The sequence below is a fragment of the Pygoscelis adeliae genome, unplaced genomic scaffold, assembly GCF_000699105.1.
Source record: "Pygoscelis adeliae isolate BGI_AS28 unplaced genomic scaffold, ASM69910v1 Scaffold4, whole genome shotgun sequence".
NCBI classification, from domain to species: domain Eukaryota; kingdom Metazoa; phylum Chordata; class Aves; order Sphenisciformes; family Spheniscidae; genus Pygoscelis; species Pygoscelis adeliae.
This window is the reverse complement of record NW_008824986.1, coordinates 11,500,321-11,515,414: the sequence shown is the minus strand read 5'-3', so window position 1 is coordinate 11,515,414 and position 15,094 is coordinate 11,500,321. Positions and strand designations below refer to the sequence as shown.

Below are 15,094 nucleotides of genomic sequence, written 5' to 3'. Positions count from 1 at the left end.
GTCTATGATTAAATGTCACCTTAGGAAACATTTAGGAAGAGCAGTCTTAGAGTGTTTTAATGTACTGCTTCTTGTAAACCTCATGAATTCACACTGTTCACATTCTCATCTGGATCTGGAATGTCAAGTTAATTATATTATACCTTTTCTTTTGATCTGCTTCATAACTTCTGTCTTTAAAATGTTTTTACTGTTGATGTCCGAAAGTTAGTCTCAGGGTTCCTTGCTTCATCCCAGTTGCGTAGGCTGCGAGTGCTGGTGCTGAGCTGTAGTTAGCCCATACGGGGTGGCTGAGCCCAGTAGGGGTGAGGGCACACAGACTGTGCAGCAGCCACAGGATCTGGCTCTTGTTTCCATATCCTGACCTTGATGAAGATGCAGGGATTTTTGCAAGGGTTTAGTGCTAAAAAGTTGCAAACCACAGGTATTCAGTGTGGAAGTAGATAGTTTTCAGCTCCTGAAATGGAGGGAGGTGAGAGAGAAATACACTGGTCAGCTGGAGTGAATCTGGCTGCTGGTAGTTCACCTATGTTTGTTGGTTTTAATTTTTTTGTCTATTTTTTTTAAAAAGCTGCACAAGTTAACTCTTGTCAGTATTGTTTATTTTTCTTACTCCTTTAGTTTGCATCCTTATTCAGCTTTAGACAAAAAAGCCTACCTGTTCTCTTTGCACCTGTCTTTTCTGTCCAGGCTGTGGTTGCTTGCCAGCTTCTCTGTGAGCCTTGCAGAGGTGTTCCCTGGTGTCCCAGCAGTAGAAACGCAGTAGCTCCCACATGTGCACACCCGCAGATGCAGCTGATCGGCAGAAGAGGGGTTAATATCAGCGCAGCTGGACCCCTGCTTTAGCTCCTGCCAGAAACAGGCATGGTGCAACTCTCTTCCAGCAGTAAGGAACACTGCTGACTTCCCTGCGGTTTGGTCAGGACCTAACCTGATAACAACATAATGTTGGTAGCAAATCAAAGTATTACTCTTAAAATGCATGAGATTATGCTCACAATGAGGACAAGTAATAGCAGGACTGGGCTTTTCTTATACAAGGGAAGAGTTTCAGTGATGTTTGTTTCATGTCATTGCCTTATCCCTCATCTTCTCTTCACCTGTGACGTGGAGCAGACTCTTACCTATATAAGTAAGATGATCATATTAAAGCCACTGCTTTTTTGGCATTTTATGTAGAAATACTGCACCACTGCTTTTCAGTACGACTGCAAAAAAATTCTCTAATGCACGCATATGTGATGTCTTTGTGTCGATGCCTACTGGTTATACCTCTGCACTACACTTTTGAAATGTCACCAGGGCTACTAGATGGCAAGATGCTATTCCAGTCTGTCTGCATTAAAGTACAATTATGAAGTGTTTTTCCCTGAATATACTTAGTTCTTTACTAATAAGTTCATTTTGTTTCCATGTATTTCCCCATCAGGGGTGTCATATAATGCAGATGGTGTGCACTTTGACAGGGAAAAATAATGGTGCATATAAGGCAGGGGTCAGTTTGTGCTAAATGTCTTCCAGATGGCAGTGCATAATAAGAGATCAGGTTGTCCCTCCATCTGTCCAGTCAAGAAACTGTATCTTTGTTTTGCTTCTTGAGGATGACCGTCTGCCTCTCTCCTCCCCTGCTGATTACATATTGATCAGGGATAACATGGTATCATCTGTGCAGTAAGTAGATTTTATTTACTGTATTTACAGAGGAGTGCCCTGAAAAGAATTAGGTAAAAAGTTCACTGGCTGTTCTGCCAAGCATTTTTGTTTAGCAATGAAACTGAAAGGCCAAGTTCACTCCGATTTGCCAGTACACGTTGCACTAGGAGAAATTTTGGCTAGACACATCTTTTTCTTTATGCTGCAGGTGCAGAGCTCTGCAATAGGACTTCTGTTTTATATGAGAAATGTTTGGATTGGAAAGGCAGAGAAGGCAGATAAGTGTCCTGGCTTAGCTGGGCTCTATGGTTAGAGGTGTTAAACATTTCTGAGCAGTGTCTATCTGTTCCCTGCAACTTGCTGCCTGTCTTGCGGGCAAAAAAACCTATAAGTGCCCAGGAAAAAATGGCAGCTTGGAAAGCACTTGCTGCATGAGTTGTCTTTAGGGTCAGGCCATAGGTAACAGGCAGGACAACCCAATCTGATCCCTTCCACATGCTAAGGAAAGGATCCCTTCTGCTCTTGCATTTAATCTCCAGCTGAAGTTGTGGAGCTGCAGCATGGCGTTTAGTCCAGACCAGATAGAGCTGTTGCGGCTCTGTTGTGAATAATAGGGAATGAAAGCTGTTCTAAACCTGAGTTGGTGTTGGAAAATGTTGTGTTCCCCTGCATCAGCCTCTCTCCCAGCTCCTGTTACGTGGAGGGCACATTAAGCTGTCATAGGGGAATTTGTGATAGGTGATGTCGGATGCACCAAAAGCTGTGTTGCTTTATCTGCAGATGGACCTGTCCCGGTCGCATAGTTCACAGCCTGGGGAACTGTGACGCTCTCAGGGTGTGCTCCTCAGTGTTAGCAGTACAAGCAGGCAGGAATACCCAGGGTTATCTGTATGCGCAGGCGGTCAGAAAATGACTTTTGGGAATTACTTTAACAGAGATGGAGCTTGAAAAACGTTTGTTTTCGAATCAGCTCAACTCTACAGGATGAAGACTGGCCCATGTATAGTTTATTGTGCACTGCAAAGACTTGGCCCTTCTGGTAGTATCCTTGCTACAACCATTAGAATATTACTCATTGGAAAATAAGTCTTATGGCAAGTCTTGTTTTAGTAAGAGCTGTGGAGAGGCAGAGGTTTTAATGTAGCCACTTCATGTCTGAGCTGATGCAAGTACCATGAGTTGATACGTACCTGAGTTGACGCAGACTTAGGCTGGAGAGTTTAGAGTGGACAGAGTCTGTGTTTTGGACAGGGTTGCTGTGCTGTGCCACCCTGCCTCAATTTGTGCAGTTTGTACCGTTTCTGAGCTGCTCTGCTTCTGCCTTGTCCCTTGTGAGCCTATTACTCCACCAGTGGGCAGCACCCATCTGCAGGTAATGCCCATCTGGTGATGGGCAATAACCAGTAGCACTACACTGTTGCAATTGTTGCAAAAAACTACCTGCAAACCGTGCTGAACAGTGCTAAAATCATTATGTGGCAATATTAGCCCTAGACCTGGTGTGATCAGTCTTGCAACCTACTTTTCATGGCCTTGCTCAACACTCCTTGGTACTGTGGACCCCTTGTTAGAGCGACAGCAGTGGGGAAAAGGGGTTCAGGCTGCCCGTGCACCCTGTCCTACAGTCCGCCTTCCCACGGCACACGGGTGGATACCTCCTAGTACTTGTGTCGGTGCAAGATGTCAGAGAAAATGCAAGTACCAACTGCATTTCTGCCGTGTTCCTTTACAAGCTCACTTGCACAAGTAAGGCAGCTGACAGTTGGCAGGCATGGTCTTCACGGGAATCCAGTATTTGACGGTTTAGATGAAGCTTTCCCTGCAACTTGCTGCCTGTCTTGCGGGCAAAAAAACCTATAAGTGCCCAGGAAAAAATGGCAGCTTGGAAAGCACTTGCTGCATGAGTTGTCTTTAGGGTCAGGCCATAGGTAACAGGCAGGACAACCCAATCTGATCCCTTCCACATGCTAAGGAAAGGATCCCTTCTGCTCTTGCATTTAATCTCCAGCTGAAGTTGTGGAGCTGCAGCATGGCGTTTAGTCCAGACCAGATAGAGCTGTTGCGGCTCTGTTGTGAATAATAGGGAATGAAAGCTGTTCTAAACCTGAGTTGGTGTTGGAAAATGTTGTGTTCCCCTGCATCAGCCTCTCTCCCAGCTCCTGTTACGTGGAGGGCACATTAAGCTGTCATAGGGGAATTTGTGATAGGTGATGTCGGATGCACCAAAAGCTGTGTTGCTTTATCTGCAGATGGACCTGTCCCGGTCGCATAGTTCACAGCCTGGGGAACTGTGACGCTCTCAGGGTGTGCTCCTCAGTGTTAGCAGTACAAGCAGGCAGGAATACCCAGGGTTATCTGTATGCGCAGGCGGTCAGAAAATGACTTTTGGGAATTACTTTAACAGAGATGGAGCTTGAAAAACGTTTGTTTTCGAATCAGCTCAACTCTACAGGATGAAGACTGGCCCATGTATAGTTTATTGTGCACTGCAAAGACTTGGCCCTTCTGGTAGTATCCTTGCTACAACCATTAGAATATTACTCATTGGAAAATAAGTCTTATGGCAAGTCTTGTTTTAGTAAGAGCTGTGGAGAGGCAGAGGTTTTAATGTAGCCACTTCATGTCTGAGCTGATGCAAGTACCATGAGTTGATACGTACCTGAGTTGACGCAGACTTAGGCTGGAGAGTTTAGAGTGGACAGAGTCTGTGTTTTGGACAGGGTTGCTGTGCTGTGCCACCCTGCCTCAATTTGTGCAGTTTGTACCGTTTCTGAGCTGCTCTGCTTCTGCCTTGTCCCTTGTGAGCCTATTACTCCACCAGTGGGCAGCACCCATCTGCAGGTAATGCCCATCTGGTGATGGGCAATAACCAGTAGCACTACGCTGTTGCAATTCTACCTGCAAACCGTGCTGAACAGTGCTAAAATTATTATGTGGCAATATTAGCCCCAGACCTGGTGTGATCAGTCTTGCAACCTACTTTTCATGGCCTTGCTCAACACTCCTTGGTACTGTGGACCCCTTGTTAGAGCGACAGCAGTGGGGAAAAGGGGTTCAGGCTGCCCGTGCACCCTGTCCTACAGTCCGCCTTCCCACGGCACACGGGTGGATACCTCCTAGTACTTGTGTCGGTGCAAGATGTCAGAGAAAATGCAAGTACCAACTGCATTTCTGCCGTGTTCCTTTACAAGCTCACTTGCACAAGTAAGGCAGCTGACAGTTGGCAGGCATGGTCTTCATGGGAATCCAGTATTTGACGGTTTAGATGAAGCTTGGAAAGATGAAGGGAAATTATTTGTGTATTTTAACACATACAATACTACCGCTCATAAAATTAAGCCCTGTGCTTTGTGAAGGCCAGGGAGCAGAGCTCTTCTAAAAATGCCTGTATTTTGATAGCTAGTTTTGCTTTGCAGAGAGCATTAGAAATGACATTAGTCAAAGTATATCTCTGAAAATTGTTTCATTTTATGTGGAAAGACTTAAAGGGGGAAGCTGAAAGGCTGCAGATGGGCAGTGGGGCCTGTGCGAAGGGTGTGGCTGAGAGGGGAACAGGTGCTACTGTAGGCAATTAACTGGGACGGTTTTATGTGTGCGTAACATAAGGTCCATAATTTTATGTGCACTTGGTATTCTTGCTTGGCTGGGCCCTCTTGTGAATTGTTTGGGTTTTGCAATTCTTTGTTTACTCTCCAAACAGATGTTCAGCATTCGCTTATTTTTAGCAGTTTACTTTTTGCTTTAAAATCTTACTTTCTCTAATTTCCGTGTGACCCTATATAGTCACGTTGCTTTTGTATATATTTGATGCTATTACTATATTAGGACAAAGACATTTTCAGCAAAGGGAAAAGTCCTTTGCATGAAAAAGGAAACAGCTTGTGTTTAAATTTTTATTTATTTATTTATTTAAACTTGATGTGACTGAAAATTTAGGAAGTCTATGTTAGTGTCAGACGAGTTTGGACAAACTGGGGGAAGGAAGGAAGGAAGGAAGGAAGGAAGGAAGGAAGGAAGGAAGGATTGAGTAAAGCAGAGAGAATTTCTTAGAAGAAGTAACTGAGTAGCTATCCCATATGGCACAAAGCAACTTCATGGATATGAGCTAATTAAGGTAGACCACTCTCAGAAAGAGCTTTCATAATTTTAGTAAGTTAGTGGATAAACACTTCGGGGAATAACTGTTCTCATGCTCGTATATATGTAACTAAAGTTAGAGATGTGATCTATGTTTGTCCTCTGTTTGTATACATGTTTCTAAAGGAAGTAACAATCTGTCCCTGAACTTTACCAACTCTTATTCAGTAACACAACTTAATCTATCTTCTACAATTACAGTACAATTACTGGGGGAGAGGGGAGAGGAAATTTTAAAAGGAATGGCTAAGATAACTGTTTATATTTAGTTCAGGAAACCTAAAAGAAGCTTCTCAGCCAAGGCCTGGTTCCACCAACGTTTCTGTAAACATTTGTGTCTGGATCTCTGGAAGCAGGAGCTGGCAGGAGGGGGAGGCTGTTGCCTCAGAACAGCCTCTGTGGCTGCTACCCCAGAACATCTGTGTCCCTCTGGTATGTCAGAGGTGCCCTGGAAAGAACAACGTGGCATGACAAGACCCTACCCTGCTCCTGCTTTTGAGACATGAAGTCATTGGTTATTTAGTTCCTTTTCTGTCATTGGTTTAATGAGTGTGGCCAAGAGCCGGAGGAGTAGTATGGTTACCAGTCTGCTTAAAGTGAGAGAGAATGCAATTGAGCTTCTTGTGGGGATACACAGGTGATTTAGCTTCTGAAAGAGCATTAGAAGGCTCCTGAGAAAAGTGTTTTATTTGTGTTGCTGTCGAGGCTTTTTTCTAAAAGAAAACAGAAAGTTAATGGGGCTGTAACGGTGCATTCTGCTCTGGTCTGCCTTGAGGAGAGGGAACGGCAAGACTACCCTCCCCTGCGTGCCAGGGATTTGGGCAGATGTTTGTTTCCTCCTGTACTCTGGTTGGTGTCTGTGTGCAAGAGCTCCTTTTCTGCAGGCACCAGGAGAGGGCACGCCTCCCCAGAGCACCCCGCAGTGCCTTCCCTTGCTGTGAAGAAGCTTGGCCTTTCCAATCTGTATTTACGTGCTCTGGAAATTATTACGTGGCTGTCATGCTTCTGAGCTTGGGTCTTGTGGGGCTTTGCTGAGCAGAGGGACTTGTAGGAATTAACAAATACGGCAGTATTACAGTCCTGTAGTCTTAACATTCATGTCATGAGTTCAGGGATCATTGTGCTTTTAGCTTTACAGTATAGGGAGAGCTTTTAAAGTGAGAGAATTTTTTAGTCCTGGGTTTTAGTTTTTTCTAAAAGACAAGTCACTCAAGTCACTTAATTGAATGTTTGTATCGTATGCTGAAGAGAAAGGGCTGTGTGAGAACTGCAAAGTACTCATTAGTGATTTATTTATTTTACTAATTTCCTACACAGTTAAATTTCTCTGGCAGTTAATGTTATGGTCTATAAGAGCTGTCAAAACTTTGCAATATTACTGGTTATGTGGTCATCTGAGAAATTAAGTGAAATAGGGTTTGTAGGAAGAAGTAATTTGTGGGAGGTGTGAGAGAGACAGTATTGGGGAGGGGATGATGTGCTCCTTAGAGCTCCTTAGTTTAGATCCAGCCAAAGTTCATCTTTTAAGCAGACTTCACTGAAGCTTCATGGGCACTTCTGAAATTTGTCAGCTTATTTTTAATAATTGTTTTGCAGCACTTCCAAGTCTGATAGCTGCAAAGAAGTTGATAACCTCGATTCTGGGGATGTACCTTTGGCTGCGGCCCCTGGTGATGGTGTAGAACTGCCTGCTCAAGAAACTGAAGGTTTCACAAGGGAAAAAAAGAGGTATTATGCAATGCTATTTTGTATGTTACAATTTCCATGTCTGTACATTCTTTGCTTAAGAAAACATAAGTAGTTTGAAAGAGGCTGAATAACTTTAACAAGTGTTTTGTCTAAGTTATATGAACACTTTGTTGCTAGATTTTGAAACCAAATGGTAGACTATCAAGACCTGCTTACTCCAGTATATATACTGCAAAAGACCAGAAGAGGGAGCTTGGACTACGCTGGTTGTTATTATGTTGATCTTTCCTACTGTTTTTAAATCAATAATTTTTTAGGGTTTTTTCAAAATATTTTCTCTTCTTGAAGTTCAAGTTTGTTTTGTTTTGTTGTTTGGGGTTTTTTTGTGAAACCGTGCAATATCAGGTCATATTCAAGAGGACTGTTCTACTCATTCCCCTTCAGATGCTGCCAGCGTCTTCCACACCCCACACTACTGATTTGTATTGTAGTTGTCAATACTGAGGGAAGAAGTTCAGCTTGGTTTTGCACTTGCTGAAGAAATGTTGAATTATCTTGATTTCAAAATTAAATGTTTCTCTCCTTCAGATTTGCATTGATTGATGCTGTAGTGTTTGATAGATGGCCTAGGGAATTTTTGATTGGAAAACCCCCAAACTGAGTCCTCCCATCTCAAATGTAGTCAAGATGAGACATGTGCTTGGATATTCCTGTCAGAGCTTCAGATGACGCCTGTCTTGTGGGTGATTAACCAGTACGCTGTTGTGGCTCAGCAATAAAGGCATGCCCTTATTGTGACATCTATTAATGGAAAAGGTCACAGCACAGCTGAGAATATTAAACGGGCACTCCCTAGAGAATAGCGTTATCCACCCCACAAATACAGGCTGGCAGTTTGTGACAAGTACAATACAGGATAGGAAACACCATGGGAAATACGGCTATTCCACTAAAGCTTTGTTCAGAAATGTCAAAAGATGCCACAGTCAGCAGGACAATACTCTGAATCACGAATGAAAATGTACACAATAGACATGTTCTGCTGTGGAACAGTGAATGAATACCTATCAGCAAATGCTATTAAAAAAACATCCACAGTATAATATCTAGGAAACATGTTGGTTAACCATTTGTTCTAAAGCTCTGATTATTTTGATCAGAAAATGGTGTCCTCACCTCTAGTGTATGTGCTTGCTGTAGCACAGTTAGGCCAAGTCTTCCATGTAATGTTCCTCCATGAGATTGTACTGGACCTGCACTTTTTAACCTGTTGATAGCTGGTGGGGAACAGAAGTGCTCAAAGGTCTGTTTTGCACCAGTATGCAAGTTCTGTAATCTGGAGAGAATTTTCTGAATGAAGGGTAGATACCATGCTCATTCTCTAAAAATGGAGAGAAATGGTCAGGTGAGGTTGTAAGTTAGAAAATATTCACTCCAAGATGTTGGCTCTTTCCAGAGAATCGTCCAAAATTGTTTGAACTTAATGGATACCCTGGACTGAATTTCACATTCTGCGAGTGCTTTAGTGTAGTCACAGATGACTATCATTTACAAATCCAAATTGAAACCACCACAACACATGGTGATTTTTTTTTCCCTTTTCACCAGAATTCAGCATCAAAGAGAGGAGAAATAATTTTAGAACTCTGCAGACAAGCAGAGCTGCTGTGCTCACATATTTAGATTGGCTTGTGCCTCTGAAGTTTCTGTTTGGTTTTGATAATGAAGTAGTGTGTTTAATAATGTAAATATCTATGTGTGCGTAAGAATCTCTTGGATGGGGTAAACAATGGTCTAATTAAGTAATATGAGTAGAACTGCTTAATGCAGAATCAAAATCCAGCCTAGGATGTCAGTAACCAAAATGTACACCAGCAAGCATCCTTGTTAGGCCTTGAGAACAGCAGTGTTATCATCCACAGCCTTCTTTCTCTTAAGCTGAACTTGCTTTTGCTCTTTTTGTAACATGAACAGAGACTTTCACGGATCTTAATGAAAATTAAGATGCATACAGAGGTGAGAATTAGAGATTCTGTGAATTATCTGTGGGACGAAAGATAATTCTTGCATCCTTTTGAAAAGCAAATATATTAGTGTCCAAATAACTCTTTGCTGTTATAATCAGCTGCTTATGTAAACACTTCTTGGACTATCTTGCATTTTTATGTGATTCATGTGTATCAAGTCAAATCAGCCATGGAAAATTTGGTTGTGTTTCACTTTGTCATTTATGGCAACTGCCTGGACGGCAAGGTGCTAAACTTCTGCAAATGCTGTGCCACTGCACAATGTTCTGCAAAATGGATCCTTGAGGCATTTCAGCCTCCTCTGTGATTATGATGGTCACATTATGAACTGTGTCACAGACAGTTCATAATTTGGGAGAAGTGCTGAAATATTGCTAGTGAGTGTAACTTGTCCTTTATGGAAGCCCTACGGATAGAGCTGGAAAGGCTCTGAAGAGCTGATCCATCCTTCTCATTGTCCTATGAGGAAGAGAGACGGATATAATCCATTCTGTAGAGCAAAAAGCAAATGCTGTCTTTGTGCATGTCCTCACCTGTAGCCTCACTACCTGCTTTGAAAGCTACACCTGTGATGTTAAATGTGGCTGGTGTGATTGGAGAGGTGGGTCCTCCTTGTTGTCAGATATGGGGTCAGTTTTCTTTCAAAAGCTAAAACAGACTGGACTCATATCATTTTGAGAGACTCTGGATGGATAGGGAACTTCTGCTGATCTGTGAATCTCTGAAATTAAATACACATCTCAGTCTTACCCAATTTTCCTGAAATGAGCCTGGAACCAATTGGAAGCATAGCAACAAATCTTTCTATCTGAATGCAAAAAGTCACAACAGTCTTTACAGAAACCTCTGCTTTCTGCATTGTTGTTTTCCAAAAGGTGGTTTCATAAAACTTCCCTGGGAGGAAGCAAAGCTGAATTATTGATGTCACACAGAAAAACAGGATAAGCTTTATGACTTCTGGGTTTTATTTGCTTGATCACATGTTGAAAACAAGTTTTCTCCTTTTGCCCACCTTTGGAGAGGTTTGGTGTATAACTCAGTAAGTAAAAATTAATGTATTGCCATTGTTTATGACCAATACTGATAATCCTAGACTGAGTTGCTTTTAATGATGTAATGAAAACCAAGAAGGGATTAAATGGGATTCAAAAACACAAGGCTTTTTTCCTTGAGTGGATTTAACCCTTTTGAAAGGGATGAGTCATTCCACTAGGTTTACATGTGCACTGAGCAAAGAAGAGATGGGAAATACAAGTGAGTGATACAAATGCAATCTCAGGGCCTTCTTGTTTCCAAAGTGTGGGGTTTTGACAGTTTGGGGTTTTTTTTTTAGGAGGGGAGTGTTTTTACATGTACTATATGACCTGGATGGTAGTATACCTCTAATGTGTGTCTGGACTGTCTGGTGCACAAGTGAAGTGATGTTTTTTTATAATAGCAACAGAATGACAGCATTGAAATGAAGTTGCTTAGGTCTTGGAAACTAAACCCCAAGGATTTTTCTTGAGGTTTTGTGGCTGATATCCCAAAAAGCATTCACCATCTTCTGAAGCACAACATAAAAAAATAGATACCTTCCACGTAATCAGCCAGTCTCTAACAAATGGACAGGAATGAGCCACAGTCCTGCTCTTCATTCATTTCCTCCATTCCAGGTTTTTAAAAGAGATTGTGTCTCCTGAATGATGTGTTCAGAACTGCTCAGCCCCAGGCAGGAGGATGCTCTGTGTTGCTCAGTGTAGATCTCTTCGGCCTATTACTGAGTAATAGCATCAAATCCTGGGATGTCTGCTGTGTTTCAAGCCAAAAATGTTGTGGACTAAGTGCATTTTCTTGTAGCTGATTGTGGGACTGGTATGGTGGGGTCCCCAGACAAGGGACTGGATCCTGCAGGCTTCTCTGGGTGAACAGAGAACACCCATGTTGTGTGCGAGCAGAGGACAGCTTCCATAAAACAGCAGCAATTCAACAAATAGCTTCCAGTAACTGCATTTTTAAAAGGCAAACCATTAATGGATGCTTGACAGAAGTGGGAAATTTCACCAGTTTTCTAACAATATCTTTGTTCAGAATTTGGGCTCTCTGGGGTGCATTCTGCCTGCATGTTTATGCTTAAAGAGAGCAATTATTTGTGTGTGTTGTAAAGCTTCTCTCTGTATGTGGCAGTGGGCAAAAGGGCGATGGTAGCCCTCTGTTTGCTTGTTATTACTGTGTATTTTACAGGTTCCCTCAGGCGATATATGGTAATTTCCTTGCTGCTAGAACAGGTTCAGTAGCATGAAAATGAATATGTCATTACACTAATTAATCCATCCACAAGGAATTTTAGAATGGCATTAATCATCTTGCATCAACCGTGCAAAACTGGCAGTACAGATTCAAGGCAGAGATTATACACCTGGCTTGGGTTGCGGTTCCCTGGCACTGTGGCATGCACGGTGACAAGCTCTGAGGGCACTAGAGGAGTCTGGCACTGCCAGGAGGGTGGAGGACTTGCAGGGGATCAGCTCTTGTCCTAGAGCAGGTAATGCATGGGTTAAAACTGTTGAGTCAGGTGTATTTTGTATTTCTCAATAATCAATGTTATGCTTAAATATGGCCTGTGCTTTTGGGGCACTCTACCCCTAATGCTAAATCTTTTAAAAACAAAAGCAAAAAATATCCCTGAAAAATACCGAAAATACTTCAAACCAATTTTCTGTTAACTCTTTTGAAATCAAATTGAAGCTGTAAGCTAACTTCTTTAAGAAGTTACCCAGTTGTCATTTGACCACCCATCCTTAGCAGTCACAGCAAAGACTTGCACCAGGCGGGAATACTGTTCTTGCCCGATTTCTTCATCCTGCATTTTCATAATCTAATTCTTCATGTAGGCCCTGAGGGCAAGAGACCTTTAGATTCTGCCTCCTGAAATCTCCTGCAACAAAGTGTCCCCAGAGAGTGTTATTTGTTATTCATACTGATCTTGTGAGCTGAGGGCAGGTGCGTGAAAGCCCTTAAAAATGTCAGTCCCCTCTCGGCATTACACATCTCCTTTCCTAACAAGCCTGGCTCCAGCTGCCTTAGGGATCTTATACCTTGGCATGTTTAAAGTCTTAGAAAGAAGCATGGAAGCAAGAAAAGGTCCCATGGTCTGTGATGGTGATTCTGCAGCTCTGGTGCACGGAAATGTCAACAGAGCTTTGGGCATTTGGCTCATGGACATGGTCTGCAGAGGCATATTCAGCAGCAAAACAAACTCCCTCCTTTGGTGTGGTTATGCTTGTGGTCCCAGTCTGAAGGCTGGGCCAGAAATTTAAACCCCCCAGGAAAACAGGGGTTTAAAGTTTTGTTTGTGATCCAGTGAATTCAGGCCTCGTTCATACAGTAGTAGCATTATACAAATGAAATCCAAAGCTGAAGTGTCTGTGCCTCAGCAGGAGGAGAAAGCAAAGGAGCAAATGACAGGCCAAAGGCTGCACAAAATTATGTGGGATGAAGAGTTTTCCATAGGGGTTTGGCTGCCCTGGAGCTTTAACTTGGGTCTCCTCTGTAGATCTGCATGATAGACAGACCCCCTTGTTCCTTCGGTGAAATCTTTGCATGGCCACCATGGAGGCTTCCACACTTGAGGATGTGCTCAGCCCTCAGAAACCTAATCTCCCTGTTTGTATGGCTTCTTAATTTCATAAAATGTTTTTGTACATGGAATCTTCTGGTGTGTTTCGTTCTCATGTTACTGATCGTAATTCACTGCCGACCTCTGAAAGACTGTAGCCCCCCTGGCATCCTGAATAGCACTATGCAGAGGGCCCTTTTGTTATCTTTGCAGTGGGTTTCCCATGCAGGAAATTTCAATAACTAAGCAGGCATCTTGGTTATTCATAATTCTTAATGCCATTAATCTCACTTGCAATTTAGATTAAGCAGTGACCTTAGCAACTAAACAGTGATCAATGGGGATGGGGGGCACAGTTATTTATGTGCTTTATTTTTATTTTATTTTTATTTTTATTTTATTTTAGAAACCCATTCTAGTGTTTGTTTCCTGTGAGTTGCAGTGTCCATTCTGGGTGCATCACCACTGGTCACTCCGTTTTTCTTTGACTTGTCAGATGGAAACATTCTGTCAGTGTGCTCAGACATAAAATTTTGTGACTGGGTTTTTTTCATGAACTAACAATGTATCAGTGCAAATAAAGCACTCGTGCGGTGTTAATCTGGATAAGTGGTGGAGCAGGCAATGTGTTTAGCAAAGTATTTAGCCTATAAGAGTAAGTTAAATCTCTGAAGCTTTACACCTAGTATCTCCTCGTGTTATTTTGTGGTGTATTATTTTATATCACGGTAACACAGATAGGGCTGTGTTATGCCAGGTATTGTACAGAGGCAATTGAATGAATTGCTTTTATTTTTCTTGAAGAGAATATTGAAAAATACCCCACTGATTTAACACACTCTAATTATTTTACTGTTTAGATTTCATTTACTCTCTAGTCATGAATCAGTATCCCACTCTAAGCCCATTAAAAAAAAAAAAAAGAAAAACCTAAAAAAAAAAAAAAGAAACAGCTACAAAAAAAACCAAAAACCAACAAGACCATGGTTTCAATCTGAAGTCTGCCATTCTTACTTCAGGGCTGAATTTCTGATTTATCTGTACTGGAGTGGGATTAAATCAGGGATAACTGGATCTTTGAAGGATGGTGATGAATGTGCCTTTAAATTGCTAATTATAGACTACAATCATATGTTAATTATACTGTGGACATGAACTGCACTAAATGCCTATTTATTAGGTGCTACTAAAGCACAGGTGTTACAATTTATGTTAACACTTTACTGTTTTTTGCCAGTAAACCAAAATTTGTTGCATATTTCAGGTAACTTTCATACTTAGTCTTTCGTTTGTAGCACAAAGTTGCCCCATAAACCTAAGGGAGAGAAAGAAAGAAATCTGCTTTTCTTCCACTGCTCTTGCTACCTGACAGCAAGAGGTCATTCCTCTCTTCGCCGATTTGCATGGCTCTCCAGGAGGTGGCATTTGCTTATGTTCTCTCTTGGGGATATCATCTTTCAAAATAACAAGATTTTAAATTTTAAATGGTGGTCTATTCACACGCAATACTGTGGCTATTCCCTAAAGCAAAAAAAAGTTAGAACCGCATCTCTGGGGAGAGAGAGATTGAAAGGGTTACGGTTGCTTTCTGTGCTTAGGTGTGACTTTCTGAAGGATTTGATGACAGTACCAGCATTAAGTATTGCCACCGTCCCTGTCCCACAGCAGTGCAGGAGTGCAGGCAGTGAGCTGAATTGTGGAATGACCTGGTTGGAAAAACAAATGCAGGTTCAATATGGTCTCACAAAAATTCATGCTGGCACATCTCTGGGCGTAACGTAAGGGTAGAGTTACCTGGATAAAGTGAAGAACCAAAGTGAAGGGTCGCAAATGCCTTGTAGCGTTCAACCGGCAGCCTCAGCAGCTCGTTGCTTGAAGAGGTCTTTTAAGTGACTCTCCTCAAGACAAGTGATCCACTCTTGGTCACTTTAGAGAGGCAGGTAAGACTAAGGAGCAAAAATCTGTCTGCAGGAGTGAGAGACCCTGATTT

General features: G+C 42.2%; 1 protein-coding gene across 8 annotated transcripts in view; it reads left to right on the top strand.

The window, feature by feature from the left end:
* Positions 1 to 15,094, top strand: part of TACC2 (transforming, acidic coiled-coil containing protein 2) — a 149,317-nt gene that overhangs the window by 63,972 nt on the left and 70,251 nt on the right. For 6 of the 8 annotated variants that reach the window (XM_009325885.1, XM_009325888.1, XM_009325889.1 and 3 more), the window contains 2 exons: positions 1,522 to 1,671; positions 7,387 to 7,518. In XM_009325885.1, coding sequence (XP_009324160.1) covers positions 1,522 to 1,671; positions 7,387 to 7,518 — 282 coding nt within the window. The remainder of the gene's footprint in view (positions 1 to 1,521; positions 1,672 to 7,386; positions 7,519 to 15,094) is intronic. The other 2 variants (XM_009325891.1, XM_009325890.1) reach the window with 1 other exon arrangement.